Source organism: Hemiscyllium ocellatum, chromosome 31, assembly GCF_020745735.1.
Source record: "Hemiscyllium ocellatum isolate sHemOce1 chromosome 31, sHemOce1.pat.X.cur, whole genome shotgun sequence".
Classification (NCBI taxonomy): domain Eukaryota; kingdom Metazoa; phylum Chordata; class Chondrichthyes; order Orectolobiformes; family Hemiscylliidae; genus Hemiscyllium; species Hemiscyllium ocellatum.
Genome location: NC_083431.1, coordinates 43,159,093 through 43,175,612, shown reverse-complemented (window position 1 = coordinate 43,175,612; position 16,520 = coordinate 43,159,093). Strand labels below are relative to the sequence as shown.

Below are 16,520 nucleotides of genomic sequence, written 5' to 3'. Positions count from 1 at the left end.
AACACATGTTACATCCAGACTTAATTAAAAACAGAAAATAGTCTTAGTGATACAAACAATTCTTTGTTACAAATTGAAACAATCTGAAAAATAGAAAACCAAACCCTTAGTTCTTTTCACCTTAAGGGAGAAATTTGCCAACAGTTATTTGTTCTCTTTGTCACTAGCATTCTCTGAGCTTTTGAACACTTTATTACAATCACCCCACACAGATCAGTAAACTTAAAGGTACAGGCCCAATAAAACATAGATCCATTTACAGTTAAACATAGCAACTGTGCTAATAGTTTGAAAAGGAGGCTCTCAAGAATTAAATACTGCCTTTCATTGGGCACGACATGTGACAAAATCAGGTGGCAGTCACTATGACATGAAAGCAGCTGTCATGTTATCATAAAGGAAGTTCAGAGAATCCAGGATCACTGCCTCTGAGCTCGAAAGTCTGAGTTCAAGTCCAACCTGCCCTAGAGTTGATTAAAAATAATTTTTATCATAAAGTTACATGCGACCCATGATGCACCTTGCTGTGAGGTTGGGATTATTTATACACGACAGAGTGTGATAGGGGCTAAGTCACTTCTGTCCATGCAGCAAAGATCAAAAATTGGATAAATCTTCCCTTGAAAGTCTGCATCGAACGTATAGATCAAACTCAGCTCATCAGGATTATCCACATTGTAGAAGGAGAGACGCTTTCCTTCATAATCCAGGAAGATGCCAATTTTCCGTGGCCTCACAAAGAGTGTAAGTTGGACTTTGGGACTCTTGTATGCCTCATAAATCTTTCCTTCCTTCACTCCGATCATCCAGACTCCATTCTCGGGAGTCTTATTCAGCTTTCCTTTGCGGCCTGTAGTTCCTTTGATCACACCAAGACGCCACTTCATCTTCTCGTTGACAATCACTTGCCAGTAGTGCTTGCCTGAGGAAAAGCCTTTGTTGGCGAGGATGCAGGTATTGTAGTCAAATCGTTCCTGTATTAATGACAAGCGCTTGAGGTATGTTCCACATTCTACCCTGGTGCTTCCGTTGGTTATGATCAGAAGTGGGTGCGCAGTGCTGGGATCCAATTTTAATTCCTCTGGGTCTGAAAAAAAAGAAAAAACATTCTACATGGGGAAAAGGTCTAGCCTGGAGAGAAATATGCAATTCTAGATTGCATTTTATTGATTTACACTTTACTGTAAATATCACAACAATACCCATCTCACTGAAGACGCTACAATGAGGTAGATGCAGACCAATTGTCTTATTTTAAAAATTAATTTTTGAAATACAGCTGGCAAGACCACCATTTATTCCCATCCTTGTCACACTTGAGATGGTGGTTGGGTGGGAGGTCATTCTCTTGAACTGCTGCAGAAATTAGGAAGGCAAATATCATATTGGCTATTATTACAAGAGGCTTGAAGTTCCAGAATAAACAGACCTTAGTACAGTTGTACATGCTTTGTTGGGACCACAGCTGTAATATTTTGTACTGTTTTGGTCTCCACTTAAGGAAGGTTTTACTTGCTTTGAAGACAATATAACAAAGACAGGTTCTTGGAATGAAAGAGTTGTTCAGTTATGTCAGGCTGCATAAATTGGAACTCTACTCTCTCGAGTTTAGAAGAATGAGAGGTGATCTCATTAAATAGAAGTTTCTATGTCACCAATTGTAGCACCAACTTAGATGCAAAATACCTAGGCACAACTTTCTTTTGTTACAAGATTTATTACAGAAATAAAATGTTCAGTGTTACAGAAAAGACTGCATTACAGTAGGCCACGCTGGCACTTAGCTTCCAGTCTGTACTGGGTTCTGGCTCTGCACCGTGCCAGTGACACACCACATTGGGAGAAGGTCGCCATGCTGAGAGGCTGCGGTGGGTAGCCAATGTGCAGGCTAGGAGGTTGCCATGCCACGCTACATAACCACTACACCAGGTCAGAAAGTCGTCATGCCAACACTGGGAAGCCACTGCGGGATGCTGGGAGGATGCCATGACATGGTGGGAGGCCACTGTGGAAAGCCAGGAGGCTGCTACAGGAAGCCAGGAGACCATTGCATCAGGTTGGGAAACTGGTACGAGAAGCCGCAGCGCCAGGCCAGGAATTGATGCTTGTCGCAGTCCGACACTCGTCGATCGCTAAAGGCTGGGAGTCAAAGCAAAGAAAATAAGAAGAAAAAAGGAACAGTACAAGGAAGGAAAAGAGAAGAGAAAGAAGAGCAGATGAGCTTTGGCTGGAGCACCTTGCAACAGAAACATACAAGATTCTGAAAGGGCAGACACGGAGAGGTTGTTTCTTATATCTGGGAAATCTAGAACATGAGGACAGAATGTTCAGCATAAGAGGTTGATCAGTTGAGGAGAAAAAAAACTTCACGCAAGAGTGCTGTGAAACTTTGGGATTGTCTGCCCAGGGTGTAACTGCTGCTGCATCAACAGCATAATCAGGGCTGGGATAGATGGATATTTCAAACTCCAATAAATCACAGGATATGGGCAACATGAAACTGAGGCAGAATATCAGACTTGACATAGAGTCATAGAGATGTACAGCACGGAAACAGACGCTTCAGTCCAACCTGTCCATGCCAACCAGATATCACAACCCAATCTAGTCCCACCTGCCAGCACCAGGCCCATATCCCTCCAAACCCTTCCCATTCATATACCCATCCAAATGCCTCTTAAATGTTGCAATTGTACCAGCCTCCACCAAATCCTCTGGCTGCTCATTCCATACACGTACCACCCACTGCATGAAAAAGTTGCCCCTTAGGTCTCTTTTATATCTTTCCCCTCTCACCCTAAACCTATGCCCTCTAGTTCTGGACTCCCCGACCGCAGGGAAAAGACTTTGTCTATTTATCCTATCCATGCCCCTCATAATTTTGTAAACCTCTATAAGGTCACCCCTCAGTCTCCGATGCTCCAGGGAAAACAGCCCCAGCCTGTTCAGCCTCTCCCTATAGCTCAAATCCTCCAACCCTGGCAGCATCCTTGTAAATCTTTTCTGAACCCTTTCAAGTTTCACAACATCTTTCCAATAGGAAGGAGACCAGAATTGCACGCAATGTTGAATGCTGGAGCATGCTCAAGCAGCCTATGGTCTATTCTTGTTCCTATTAGATCATGTTATGACAGGCCATCTTCAATGCTGTTATGAGAAAGTTCTTAGGTTCCAAGATACTATTTGCAAGATGTGCTGCAGAAATTCACCAAAGGTCCTTAGACAGTACCTTCAAAATTCACACCCACTTCCATCGAGAAGGACAAGGGCAGCATATACATTGGAATACCACCATCTTCAAGTTCCTCTCCAAGACATTCTGACTTGGAAATATATCACCATTCTTTCACTTGTTGCTTAGTTGAAATGCTGGGACTCCTTTACTAACAACATTGTGGATCTAACTAAAGCACACAGACTACAGCAATTCGAGAAAGCAGCTCAGCACCACTTTCTCAAAGGCAATGAGGGATCGGCAATAGATGCTGCCTGAAACCACAAGAGAATAAAACAAAATAGACACAACAGTTAATGGGTGGATTGCAATAGATTTCCACATCAAGTTGATGCGTGTTTTGAAGGAGAATGTGGATGTGATGGTGTTCATTTGGACTTGCTGCCCTTAGCCTTCGAAGTGGTGGAAGCCACAGGTGGGATGTGCTATCAAATGGACTTTGGTAAGTTGCTTCAAATATTCTGTAAATGATACACACAGCAGTCACAGTGTGTCAGTATTGAAGAGAGTGGATGGGGTGTCATAGAGTCAATAATTCTGATTGCTTTCTTCTGATTGGCATTGAGATTGTTGGAAGAGCTGCAAAACTAAACATAATGATAAAAACAATGACTGCAGATGCTGGAAACCAGATTCTGGATTAGTGGTGCTGGAAAAGCACAGCTGTTCAGGCAGCATCCGAAGAGCAGTAAAATTGACGTTTCGGGCAAAAGCCTTCCCTTCAGGCACTCTGCCTGTATTCCTGAGGAAGGGCTTTTGCCCAAAACGTCGATTTTACTGCTCCTCGGATGCTGCCTGAACTGCTGTGCTTTTCCAGCACCACTAATCCAAAACTAAACATAATGTCAAGTCTTCACCCCTATTCCACTGGGATTTCATAGTGCTTACTAACCTACAGCCTGCTGTTATACTCATAACTGCTACCTTATTTTCTTCAGAAGGATGTCCAACCATGTGGAGAATGTATCTGGAATTCCCCAAGTCAGGGAAGGGAAACCTTTGATTTGATTTGATAGATTTATTGACTTTAATTATTTATTCTCACATATATTTTGTTACAAAATACAGTGAAAAGTGTTGTATAGTGTCACCACTCTCCGGTGACATCTGAAAATACAGAAAAATAAACCAAAACATAGAATATAAAGGCAGAAAATGAAGAAATAATGAATGTTCAACTTTACAGTCCTTCTTGTTCAATGCTCTGTCGTAGACCACGGGCCTGGTAGTCAGATAGAAGTTGCCTTTGTGGAGTTGCCATCACTCAAATGAACGTCGCCACACTTTGGCGCCATCTTGCCTCCACCGACACCCTCACCACTATGAGTCCTTGATGGACCTTGCCAATGCAGACGCCACCAATGGTGCTGGGTGCTGCTGTAGGATTGTGGAGTACGCTCAAATTCGCTTCTACCGCACTGGACGCAGACATTGCTGAGAACCCAAACCTGCCTCTGCCACAGCAGCCATTATTGCCTCATTAATGCAGAAGCTGCCGTGAACCCAAACTTGCATCTGACACTATCGCCTTGAGTCCGTGCTGTTGGGCCTAGTTGAGTCTGTTGATGCCATCACTTCGACCGAGCTCTTCAGCAAGAAGTAAGAGAAACCAAAGAGACAAAGAGAAAAAAAAATGAGAAAAGAGTGAAAAAAAGAAAAGAAACAAAGAGAATAGTGAAGTCGACAGGCTTAGAGGTCCTACTCTATCACCATCCTACCAGACATGAGAAACTGTCTAAATTCCAGTTCCCACTGGGGACTCAGAGGAGAGGGAAACTCATCAGGACTTCAGTCCTCATCTGAGATAAAGTAAAATGCACATTCATGTCATTAAAACCTCTTTGTGCTGACTCAATTTTGGAATGAGTTTGGAACATGCCAGTTCCAAGTAAGCATAAGAGAGTGAAGTAAAGCTTTTCTCAATTCCAAACGGATCTGGTTAGTTCAGTTATTGTTACAACAACGACGTAGATTGCAACATCTCAGAGACACACCCCTTAAAATGTCTGGATGGTAGTGGCTAAGGTTAAGCAGGTTCAATTTGTGTTTTGCCTTCTTATTCAACAGCACTGCACAAGTCCATATACAGATACATAATGTGGTGTTATGATTTTTTTTCATTTAAGAGACCAAAAGCAACAGGAGTAGAAGTAGGTCATTAGGCCCACTGAGTCTGTTTTGCAATTCAGTGACGTCATGACTAATCTGATCATCCTCAATTCCACTTTCCTGGCTTTTCCCGTGACCCTTAATCCCCTTACCCTTGCTCTGATTAAAATCACGATGCTTCTGCATAGACCTCTGTGGTAAAGAATTCCACAGATTCACTCCACTCTGAGAAAGACATCTCTCTCTTAAATATCCTTTCGGTTAAATTTGCTTTGGGATACGGCTGACAATGGCAAAGAGAGACTTATTTCTCTCCAGCCCAAGAATTTGAGTCATCCCCCTGAACCATTGTAATCCTACTGCTGGAGGGGTCTCCATATTGCTTTCAGGAATTAAATTTTAGCACAGCAGTGATAAAAGAAAGAAATTGTGGACACAGAGATTGTTAAATGGGCAGTAACTCCTTTTGCCAAATTGACATGTTTTGCACTGTGTTACAGGTACTCCCTATGTGTCTGAGTCAGAGGGATGTGTGAATTGCATATTCCATATTTAAGTACAGAAGCATTTATTCAATGCTACAGCCATTATTTATGTTAACACTACTTAATCTTTTTACCGTGTTCTCTTATTCTTTCAGGAGATAATTTTGATTATAAACTAACACAAACATATTTTCTGATAAATAACTTAATCTGTAAGTTCTACTTGTAACAGCAACAAATATACTTAGTAACAATCTCTATTCATGTACACCTGGATCATATATTAATGCCATTATTCACACTTAGCTATGAGGAGACAATTCTTTTATATACTTCCCCTTGCTCACGCAATCCCTTAAATCGATTCATCTAATATTGAGTTCACCATTCAAACTCACCTGGTAAAATCCTCTTTTGCAGTTTTTTCCAGACGGTCAATTTGATATCATCATCTCTAAAGCCAGGTTTGAAGGAGATGGTGCTGAAGGCTTTGTTGGACTGTGGTTGTATCGCCAGTTTGCAACTAAAAGAATCATAAATGGATTAATTGCTCAAAGCCATACAGCTGTGTAAGTTTGTGAAGTTTCACGCCTTCTCGAAAAAGTTTTAAAACAGACCTGAAGGGCAATGTTTTCACACACAAATTGGTTCATATGTGAAATGAACCACCAGAGTAAATGGGAGATGCAGGTACAGTTACAGCATTTAAAAGACATTTGGACAGGGACATGAATAGGAAAGGTTTAGAGGGATATGAGCCAAATACAGGTAAATTTGGAAAATTTGGTTGGCATGGATGAGTTGAACTGAAGGGTCTATTTCTATGCTGTATTACTCTATGAATCCTTTGATTGCCAAGGATATATATATGTTCTTCTTCAAAAAGTAAAAAATAAATAATTATTCATAGAGTAATATAGCACCTATCACTGAGAATTTGGGGAACTGGGCTGAGCAATCAATGGTTTAATTTCTGGGATCTAGATTCAAATCCAGCCCAGCTTAATGAAGCAGTAATGTCTTCTGCCCTGCTGTCTGTGAGGTACTGTGTGAGGTAATGTTGGGTAGTCTCAGTACAGTTGAAATTGGGCAGGTCTGACAGCGTCTATGGAAAGAGAAACAGAGTTAACATATTGAGACCAATGACCCTTCAAAGGGTCTCCAGCAATGTCTGTTTTTGTATCAGATCTTCTTTGTTTGATTAAAATCAGTATGGCCTGACAAGACACAAGTCCAATTCAACAGATGGATCTGTTCTAGTTGAAACTGGAAGATTGAGGGAATTGGTGCAAATCGAGGATGCTCTTCTGAGACATACTATCAGAAAAGACTGAATTGAAACTTTATATCTGAAAGTGTTATACTAAGCAAGAAATGTTTGATCCTGACAATGAGTTTCTTAAATGTTTCATTTCAACACAGTTAGTTTTATCTCTGTATTGTTGGCCACAATTGTTCTTTAAAAGGTGGCTTCAGATGCTGATAAAAGCCCCTTTTGCCTCTGCTGGATCTATCAATTCAAGTCCCATGTAATTGACTGTCTTGTCAAATGTGTAGTCAATTTAATTTTCATTGACACTAAACTTTGTTTTAATTCATGGTTGAGTATTCATTTTCTATTAATCCATGTTTAAAATCTTCTAACTGCCCCCTCCATTCTTTCAGTCACATTCCAAACCAATTTACCAATAATTGGCAACAATTGTCCATCCTAAGTTGAAAGGCTCAGACAACATCTCTGAACAAGGAATCCCAGGTTCAAATCCCACCTGCTCCAGAGATGTGTAAGAAAATCTCTGAACAGATCGAGTAGGAAGTATCTTCAAGACCATAAGACATAGCATCAGGAGGCCATTCAACCCGTCAAGTTTGCTCTGCCATTCAATGACAGTATGGCTGAACGGATAATCCTCAAGTCCACTTTCCTGCCTTTTCCCCTAATACTTTACTGATTACACGTGCCAGGGTCTGCTTCACCTTTTCATTGCTTACGTACTTCAATACGGATTTTGCATTTCCCAATTCAACTTAATTTTTGCTGATGCATCTACTCTATCCCGGACCAACAATGCTAACCCACCATCCCTTACTTCGTGGCTTTTACTTTGAGAAGTCACATGCCCCTGAATATTTAGTTACCAGCTTTGATCTCCTCATCAATGTCTCCGTAATAGTTATGAGATCCCACCTGTCAACCTATATTTGTGCTGTTCATTTATTTTGGTTTGGAATCCACTGTTCTCTATTCAAGTGAAAAAAAGTCCCAAATGTTCAAAGTCTTCTTTACTGACTATATATTAATTTGAGCACTCATGAATCAATCCTGCACCTCTCCTGTAGCTCTCACATCCTTTTTACAATATAATGCCTAAAACCATTCTAACTCTGGCTAAACCAATGAACAAATTCAACACTGTTTCCATGTTGCAAATACCAAAATGGATTTGTCCTCCTGTACATACTTTAGACTGAGTGTGTCCAACCATGGCCTGCAGGCTAGATACAAACTTTTCATAAAACCCTATGTCTGCTTTACTGGGAGACATAAGGTTTGCATAATTAATCATCACATACCTCTACTCAAGCAGGAACACAGACCAAGAAACAAGATGATGTGAAGTGCAAGTTTTTTAAAGAATTTTTTTTGTTTTATTTATTTGAAGCCAGTGTTTCAAATTCAGGTAAGTTGAAGTGTAAGATTTTGCAAGGAGCCATTCCTCCAATCTGGGTCAGCACGGTGGCTCAGTGGTTAGCACTACTGCCTCACAGCAGTAGGGATCTGGGTTTGAATCCAGCCTCGAGTGAGTGTCTGTGTGGAGTTTACACATTCTCCCTGTGTCTGAGTGGGTTTCCTCTGGGTGATGGCCATTCTAAATTGTCCATAGTATGCAGGGTTATGGGGACAGGGTTCGAGGACGGGGTGTGGGATACTCTTCGAAAGGTTGGTGCAGTTTTTTTCCGCATGGTGGGCTTTCTATAATGTGTTCTGTATGTGTCTCACCCTTACTGGTTGAGCCAATCAGCAACAAGAGTGGGAGAGAACTAATCTGTGATCGGAAGGGCCGCTAGCAGCCTGGCATTGGACCCTTGGCAGTGAGTGTGGAGATAGGGAAACTCTAACTTGGGGAGGAGGGGAAGGAGATGACAGTTGCAGCACAATGAGAGGGCAAGGAAAGTCAAATGGGCAAAGGAGACTGCAAGCCCGGCTGCGACACTGAGGGTGGAAATGACCAGCTGCTGGTTGCTCTTACTCATTATATTAAAAAAAATCATTTTTTACCAAATTTTATTGAAGTGTCTCAAGAAAGAAAAACTTTCATATCAATATGAAATAGAAATTTCCTGGTAAATACTCTTCCTCTGTCTATCTCTGCCTCTTAACCAAAAAGGCAAAAAAAAAATCAGCTTTATTTTTAGGTTTTGCTGCTTGGTACTTTTAATGACCATTTCTATTAATGATGCATTTAATTGATCAATTTATTGCTTTTGATTTTTTTTTGGTGAAGTCTATGTTTAATGTTGTAGTAACCCTTGTCTTTCTGAAATGTGTTCACCAGTCCCCACAAGGAAGAGAAAAATGACATGTCCTCCCACAGTGTAAAAGGGTAGCCAGCTTTATTGTAGATGGTCAAGGATGTATTGCACACAAAGCACAGAGTCATATGAGTAAACTCACTGAACTGGAAATTATAACCACCCATTACTAAGTAAATACTATAATCATTTATTAACTGAGGCAACAATCTTACTTATGTGAAAAACTATTTGCTCTGTTTGATTTATTTGCACTTGACTTAGTTGAAGTGCATGAGTAACACTTATCATGAATTAGATAATGACTTGTGTAAACATTGAGGTGATAAGAATCATAAGCAATGTAACACAACGGAGTGAGCCTGACACAAAGAGATTCGCACCCACACACACTGCACTAAAGAAAATGCTTCCAATCTCCAGGTTTGATGCCCTCCCCTATCTAGCGGTCACCCCTTTTAAAATTAGCACATAATCTTATTTAATCATTTCTCACACTAGTGTTCATTCACACACATGAGGTACCTATTTTAATCTTGGTAACTGAAAGATAAAATATCTCAGGACATGAGCTGAAACATGAGAGATACTTATAACTCAGTCTGTCAGCAGGAAACAGACACATTCACACTATACATCGCATGGTTTTCCACTATGGGGTTTCATTAATTCAGTTGTTTGACAACCTCTAACTTCTAGGTTTCTATTCTTGTTAGAGATCATTCAGGGTTTTAAAGTTATTAATCTAAATTTTCAAACTGCTTTGGTGTATACAATAAAATCCATATTTTATTAGACAGTAAGCAGACCATTCAGCTCCATCACTGAATGAGATCATGATTGATCTGATAATCTTCAACTCTTACTTTATTCCCATAACACTTGATTTCTTTATCAATTTCAGTTTTGAGATACTTAATGATTCAGCCTCAACAGCCCTTTGCTGTAAAGAATTATGACATGTGTAAACATTGAGACAATAAGAATCATCAGCAGTATAACACAACAGAGTGAGTCTAATACAAAGAGATTCACACCCACACATCGAAAGAAGAAATTCCTCCCCAACTCCGTCTTCAACGTGCGACCCTTATTCTAAGATTATGACTTTAGATTACTTACAGTGTGGAAACAGGCCCTTCGGCCCAACAAGTCCACACCGACCCGCAACCCACCCATACCCCAACATATACCCCTTACCTAACACTAACGGGCAATTTAGCATGGCCAATTCACCTGACCCGCACATCTTTGGACTGTGGGAGGAAACCGGAGCACCCGGTGGAAACCCACGCAGACACGGGGAGAACGTGCAAACTCCACACAGTCAGTCGCCTGAGGTGGGAATTGAACCCAGGTCCCTGGAGCTGTGAGGCAGCAGTGCTAACCACTGTGCCACCGTGCCGCCCAAGGTCCTCGACTCTATGTCCTAGGGAGCCTTAATGAACAAAGAGACCTTGGAGTGCAGGTTCATAGTTCCTTGAAAGTGGAGTCACAGGTAGATAGGACAGTGAAGAAGGTGTTTGGTATGCTTTCCTTTATTGGTCAGAATATTAAATACAGGAGTTGGGAGATCATATTGCTGCTGGACAGGACATTGGTTAGGCCACTTTTGGAATATTGTGTGCAGTTCTGGTCTCCTTCCTATCCGAAGGATGTTTTAAAACTTGAAAGGGTTAAGAAAAGAATTACAAGGCTATTGCCAGGGTTGGGAGTTTGAGCTGTAAGGAGAGGCTGAATAGGCTGGGGCTGTTTTCACTGGATCAGAGGAGGCTGACCTTATAGAGGTTTACAAAATTATGAGGGGCATGGATAGGATAAATAGACAAGGTCTTTTCCCTGGAGTGGTGAAATCCAGAACTAGAGGGCATAGGTTTAGGGTGAAAGGGGAAAGATATAAAAGAGACCTAAGGGGCAACTTTTTCACACAGAAGGTGGTACGTGTATGGAATAAGCTGCCAGAGGAAGTGGTGGAGGCTGGTACAATTGCAACATTTAAAAGGCATTTGGATGGGTATATGAATAGGAAGGGTTTGGAGGGATATGGGCTGGGTGCTGGCTGGTGGGACTAGACTGGGTTGAGATATCGGGATGACATGTACAGGTTGGACCGAAGGGTCTGTTTCCATGCTGTACGTCTCTATGACTATGACTCCCACAACAGGAAACGTCTTTTCCACATCAAACCTGTCAGATCCACTAAGAATCTTCTATGCTTTAATAAAGTCCCCCCTCATTCTTTGAAACTCCAGTGAGTCCAGTCTCAATCTACTCAACATTTTATAAGATAGTCCCTCCATACCTGTGATCAGCCGGATGAACCTTCTCTAGACTGCCTCCAGTGCATATATATATATCTTTCCTTAGATAAAGAGAATATAACAACATAAGAACTAGGCCGTCTGGCCCATCGAGCCTGCTCTGCCATTCAATAAGATCATGGCTGATTATTTTACGGACTTAAGTCCACTTATCCACCCACTCACCATAACCTTAATTCCTTTACTATTCAAAAATCTATCTTTGTCTTAAAAACATTCAATGAGTCAGCCTCAATTGCTTCATTGGACAGCAAGTTCCACAGATTCACAACCCTTCTGGTGAAGATGTTCCTCCTCAACTCAGTCCCAAATCTGCTTCCCTCTATTTTGAGGCTATGCTCCATAGTTCTAGTCTCACCCGCCAGTAGAAACAACCTCCCTGCTTTTATCTTATGTATTACCTTCAAAATGTTATACATCTCTATTAAGAACGCCCCCCTCATTCTTCTGAATTCCAATGAGTCAAAACTATTCATAGTATTTTCCTGGTGTGCTCCGGTGCCTCGTACAGTTATAGTAAAAACCTCCCTATTTTGTATACTCCATTCCCTCTGAAACCATTGGCCAATTTTCCATTTGCCTTCTCTACTGCCCTCCGAACTTATAAGTGAGCTTTATTATTTATGTATGAAAACTCCCAAATCCCTCCGTTCTGCAGCTTTCTGCAGTCTTTCTCTGTTTAAATAATAGTTAACTCTTCTAGTCTTCCTGCCAACACTCATAACCTCACATTTTCCCACATTATGTACCATCTGTCAAGTTTTTGCCCTCTTCTTAACTTCTCTAAATCTTCCTGGAGACTCTTGGCGCTGAGAGGCAGCAGTGCTAACCACTGTGCCACCGTGCTGCCCACGAACTGCTAATAACGCAAGAAATTAAAACCTGAAATTAAGGAAAAACATATCTTTCATCAAGGAATTTGGAATGCATATGGAATACAATCAGTGAGGGAAAGATTTTTATAAGATGGGCAGAATGGTCTGTGCCTGTTCCTTATTCATTCATGAGATATGGACGTTGCTGGTGAGGCATTTACTGCCCATTCCTAATTGCCCTTGATCTGAGTTACTTACTCAGCTATTCAGAGGATAGTTAAGCATCAATCACATTGCTGTGGGTCTGGAGTCATGTGCAGACCAACATGGATAAGGATGACAGGTTTCATTCCCTAATAGCCATTAGTGAACACAGATGGTTTTTTAAACAATAATTGATGATGGTTGACATGGTCACAATTACTGAGAATAGTGCTATCTTCCAGATTTATTAACTGAATTCAAATTTCACTAATTGTTAGTCCAGTGACACTACCACCACACATCATCTTTGCAAGCATTAAATAAATTACCCAGTAATGTAGATCTTCCTCAAAGACAATGAATTATTAATAATGCCAGATCTAGTTGAATAGGGAGCAGGTACAGTGGGCTGAATGGCAAACTCCTGCTTCCATTTCCTAATCTGTGTCACACAGCTAGGGTAAAGGAGAGAAGACAGAGAAGACACATGGACCTGCAATTTGTTAATCCAGGTAGCCAGCATAGAGGGCAGGAGAGTCTTCACACAAGTAGTGCTCAAAGGTGTTTCGATTGGGAGGCACTTGTCCATCAAGGGCCCTGAAGGATTGTCTCAAACAAGATGAGCACTGACAGGGAGGACACAATTTGTTTTTAAGAAGACCAATGTGTGTGTGTGTGCGCGCATGTGTAGAAATGTGATCCTGTTCATTATGAGTCTCATCAGGCCATTTGAGTAATGAAGTCATCACTGACAAGCCCAATTATGTCCTGTACCAGTGGGCACACTTTCTCCCCAGGAAGGGTCACAAGATGATGATCAGGAATCAAAGAGTCATACACCAGGGCAACAGTCCCTTCAGCCCACCATGTCTATGCCTACCACTTACACAAAACTACATTAATTCCATTTACCTGCACTTGGTCCACAGCCAGCTTTGCCCTAGCATTTTAAGTATTCATTCAGATATTTCTTGAATGCTGTAAGAATTCTGGTCTCCAATACCCTCTCAGGTAGCACGTTCCATATTTCCACCATGCCCTTTTGTAGCCAGAACTGATTAAACAACATGCTCCTCACTTTAAATGTACGCTTTCTGGTTTTAGACATGTCTGCATTCAGGAAGAGATTCTGATGATTTACTCTGTCTATGCCTCCCATAATTTTGTATATCTCAGTCAGATCCCACCTCAGGGAAAGAAAACAAATCAAACTAATCCAGTCTCTATTGATAACTGAGACTTTTCATCTGAAGTAACATCCTGGTGCATCTCCTCTGAACCTTCTCCAGGGCAATCAATTGTGTGGCAACCAGAACTGCATACAGTATTCCTTGAATGGCCCAACCAATGTTTTATAAACTTGTAACAAGATTCCTTGCTCCTATATTCTATGCCCTGACTAATGAAGGGAAACACCTTTTATGACTTCTTCACCACCCTATGTATCTGAAGGGATCTGTGGGCTTGTACAATAATGTCCCTTTGTTTGTCAGTACTCCTTAGGGAGCTACCATTCATTGTGTATTTCTGTTCCTTGTTGGACCTCCCAAAATGTATCACCCTGAAGTTATCAGGATTAAATTCCAATTGCCATTGCTCTGCCCAATTTACCAGCTGATCAATATCAGACTGTAGCCTGAGACCATCCTCCTCACTATCAACACCACCGACTTTTGTGTTAACTTTAAACTTACTAATTATACCATCTTACATTCACATCCAAGTCGTTAATGCACGTAACAAGCAGCAAAGGTCCCTGCATTGATCCTAGTGCTCCCAAGGCTTCCAGTTACAATGACAACCCTCCATCCTCACCCTTTGCCTCCTATTTGTAAGCCAATTTTGGACCCAGTATGTCAACTTGCCTTGGACGCAATGGGCTCTTACCTTTGGACTAGCCTTCCATATGAAACCTTGTCAAAGGTCTTACCCAGGTCCATGTAAACCACATCAACTGCTCTATCCTCATCAATATATTTAGTCACCTTTTCAAAAAAATTAAATTGAATTAGTCAAACTGGTTTTCCCTCCAACAAATCCATGCAGACTATCCTGACCAATCTCTACCTTTCCCTGACCTTTAGAATTTTTTCCAATAATTTCCCTCCACTGATGGCAAACTAACTAGTCTGTAATTATCTGGCCTTGATCTGCTGTGCTTTTTGAACAAGGGAATAAGATTCTTTACTAATTTTATTCGGTGCTACCTATCTGAAGGGTAGTAAAGACATCTTTGGGCTGAATCATCTCTGAGCTGTCTGGGCGAGCAATCACAGCTCCAAGTCTGTGTAATGTCCTGCTGCACCTCACACCATTTTTTCCCAATGAACATCAAGGGGTTTGATACATTTCAGGGAAAATCAACAAAAACCGAAGATTAGGAAGAAACAAAATAGTCAAAAGTCTTTTTCTTCATCGCCTCAGCACCCAATAAAATAATAGAGAAGCTGCAGTTTACACTTACCTTGAGACAATTGAACTGTACTTCTGAAAAGTGTATAGAAGAAAAAAATTAAAAGATTTAACAGAGGTAAATACAGAAAAAAATTAGAATTTAACACTCATCTATCTTAACTGTAGATCACACCTCCACATTTTGAAGCCACACACCCTTCAAATCTGAGATGGCTGTTGGAGATTTGTCATTAACTGCTGGTGATAGTATTCTGAACAGTCTCAGAGTCTACACTGGGCTGAATTTTATCAGCTGTGTCAAAATCCCAGTGTTGGCTCCAGTTCTGGTCTGGAACCCAGAAGTAGTTGCTAAGTTTTCTCATGCTTTATGGGATTGTCCTTTATCCTGATAGACCCATCTCCCTTAAGGAGCACTTTTAGTTCTAAATTTCTAGAACAGTCTGTGGGAGCCTGAGACTCTTGATTCAGTGATTTGATCAGTAGAGAGATGATAGTGTCGTAAGTCAAACATTGTCAATTTTGATAGGATTAAAACCACACCCACCAGAACACACCTTCATTCCTCCCCCACTGTCACCCTCACCAGAAAACCCCACCCCAACTAGCTCCATTCAATTTGTCACAAGTACTCCCAACATCCAGGTCCCATGGGTGAAGAAACCCTTATTTTATTTCAAAGATGTTTGTTACTCTGGTAGACTTGACCAATTATTGGTCGCAATCTTAGAAACATAGGATTTGAGTAGGTTATTCAGTCCACTGAGCATGTCCTGCCATTCAATATAATCATGACTGATCTTCCCAGTTGGTGGCCAGTTATGGAGTCAGTTATAGGTGCCCAGTCCAATTTGTCATGGTGGTGGACTGAAGAAGAAAGGGCTGAATAGGAGGGCCAGCAGTGAACAGCAGTTCCATTTGGAGAGATGTGCATTAGTAGGAGGAGACCTTGAGCTTACATCACATTGGAAGAGCTCATGAATATCTCCTTTCTCAGCTGTGATAATGGGAGACTATGAGGACCTCGAGGTGGAAGGATGCCTGTAACTGCTCCTGGGCGCCTGAGAGCCTGATGGCTCTCCCCATGCCACTATTCACATCAGTCTCCAGCTCAGACTGCTGAAATGGGCTCTCTCCTTTGGAAATTGGAACTACGTGGGTACTTAATTGGTTATCTGCCCCTGGGGTATTAGGTTTCAGGTTTCAACAGATCTGTCAATCAGTATATTATTTTGTCAATCAATATATTTACATTTATATCATTGATATAAAACTAAGTACATGAGGAATCTGCAGCAAACTGACTTGACAATGTGATTGGAAAGGTCTACAATGTAATGCTGGACATAATAATTGGTGATGGAGCTGGATCCAGTACATCACCGATTTCAAAGGGCATCAACCA

General features: G+C 41.2%; 1 protein-coding gene across 1 annotated transcript in view; it reads right to left on the bottom strand.

Moving 5' to 3' along the window:
• Positions 1-542: 542 nt before the first annotated feature.
• The window catches only part of LOC132830268 (E3 ubiquitin-protein ligase TRIM50-like), a 40,729-nt gene continuing 24,751 nt past the window's right edge, over positions 543-16,520 (bottom strand). The window contains exons 5-7 of the mRNA XM_060847812.1: positions 15,168-15,190; positions 6,228-6,352; positions 543-1,087 (exon numbers count right to left, since the gene is read on the bottom strand). Of these exons, the coding sequence (XP_060703795.1) occupies positions 543-1,087; positions 6,228-6,352; positions 15,168-15,190 (693 nt within the window). The remainder of the gene's footprint in view (positions 1,088-6,227; positions 6,353-15,167; positions 15,191-16,520) is intronic.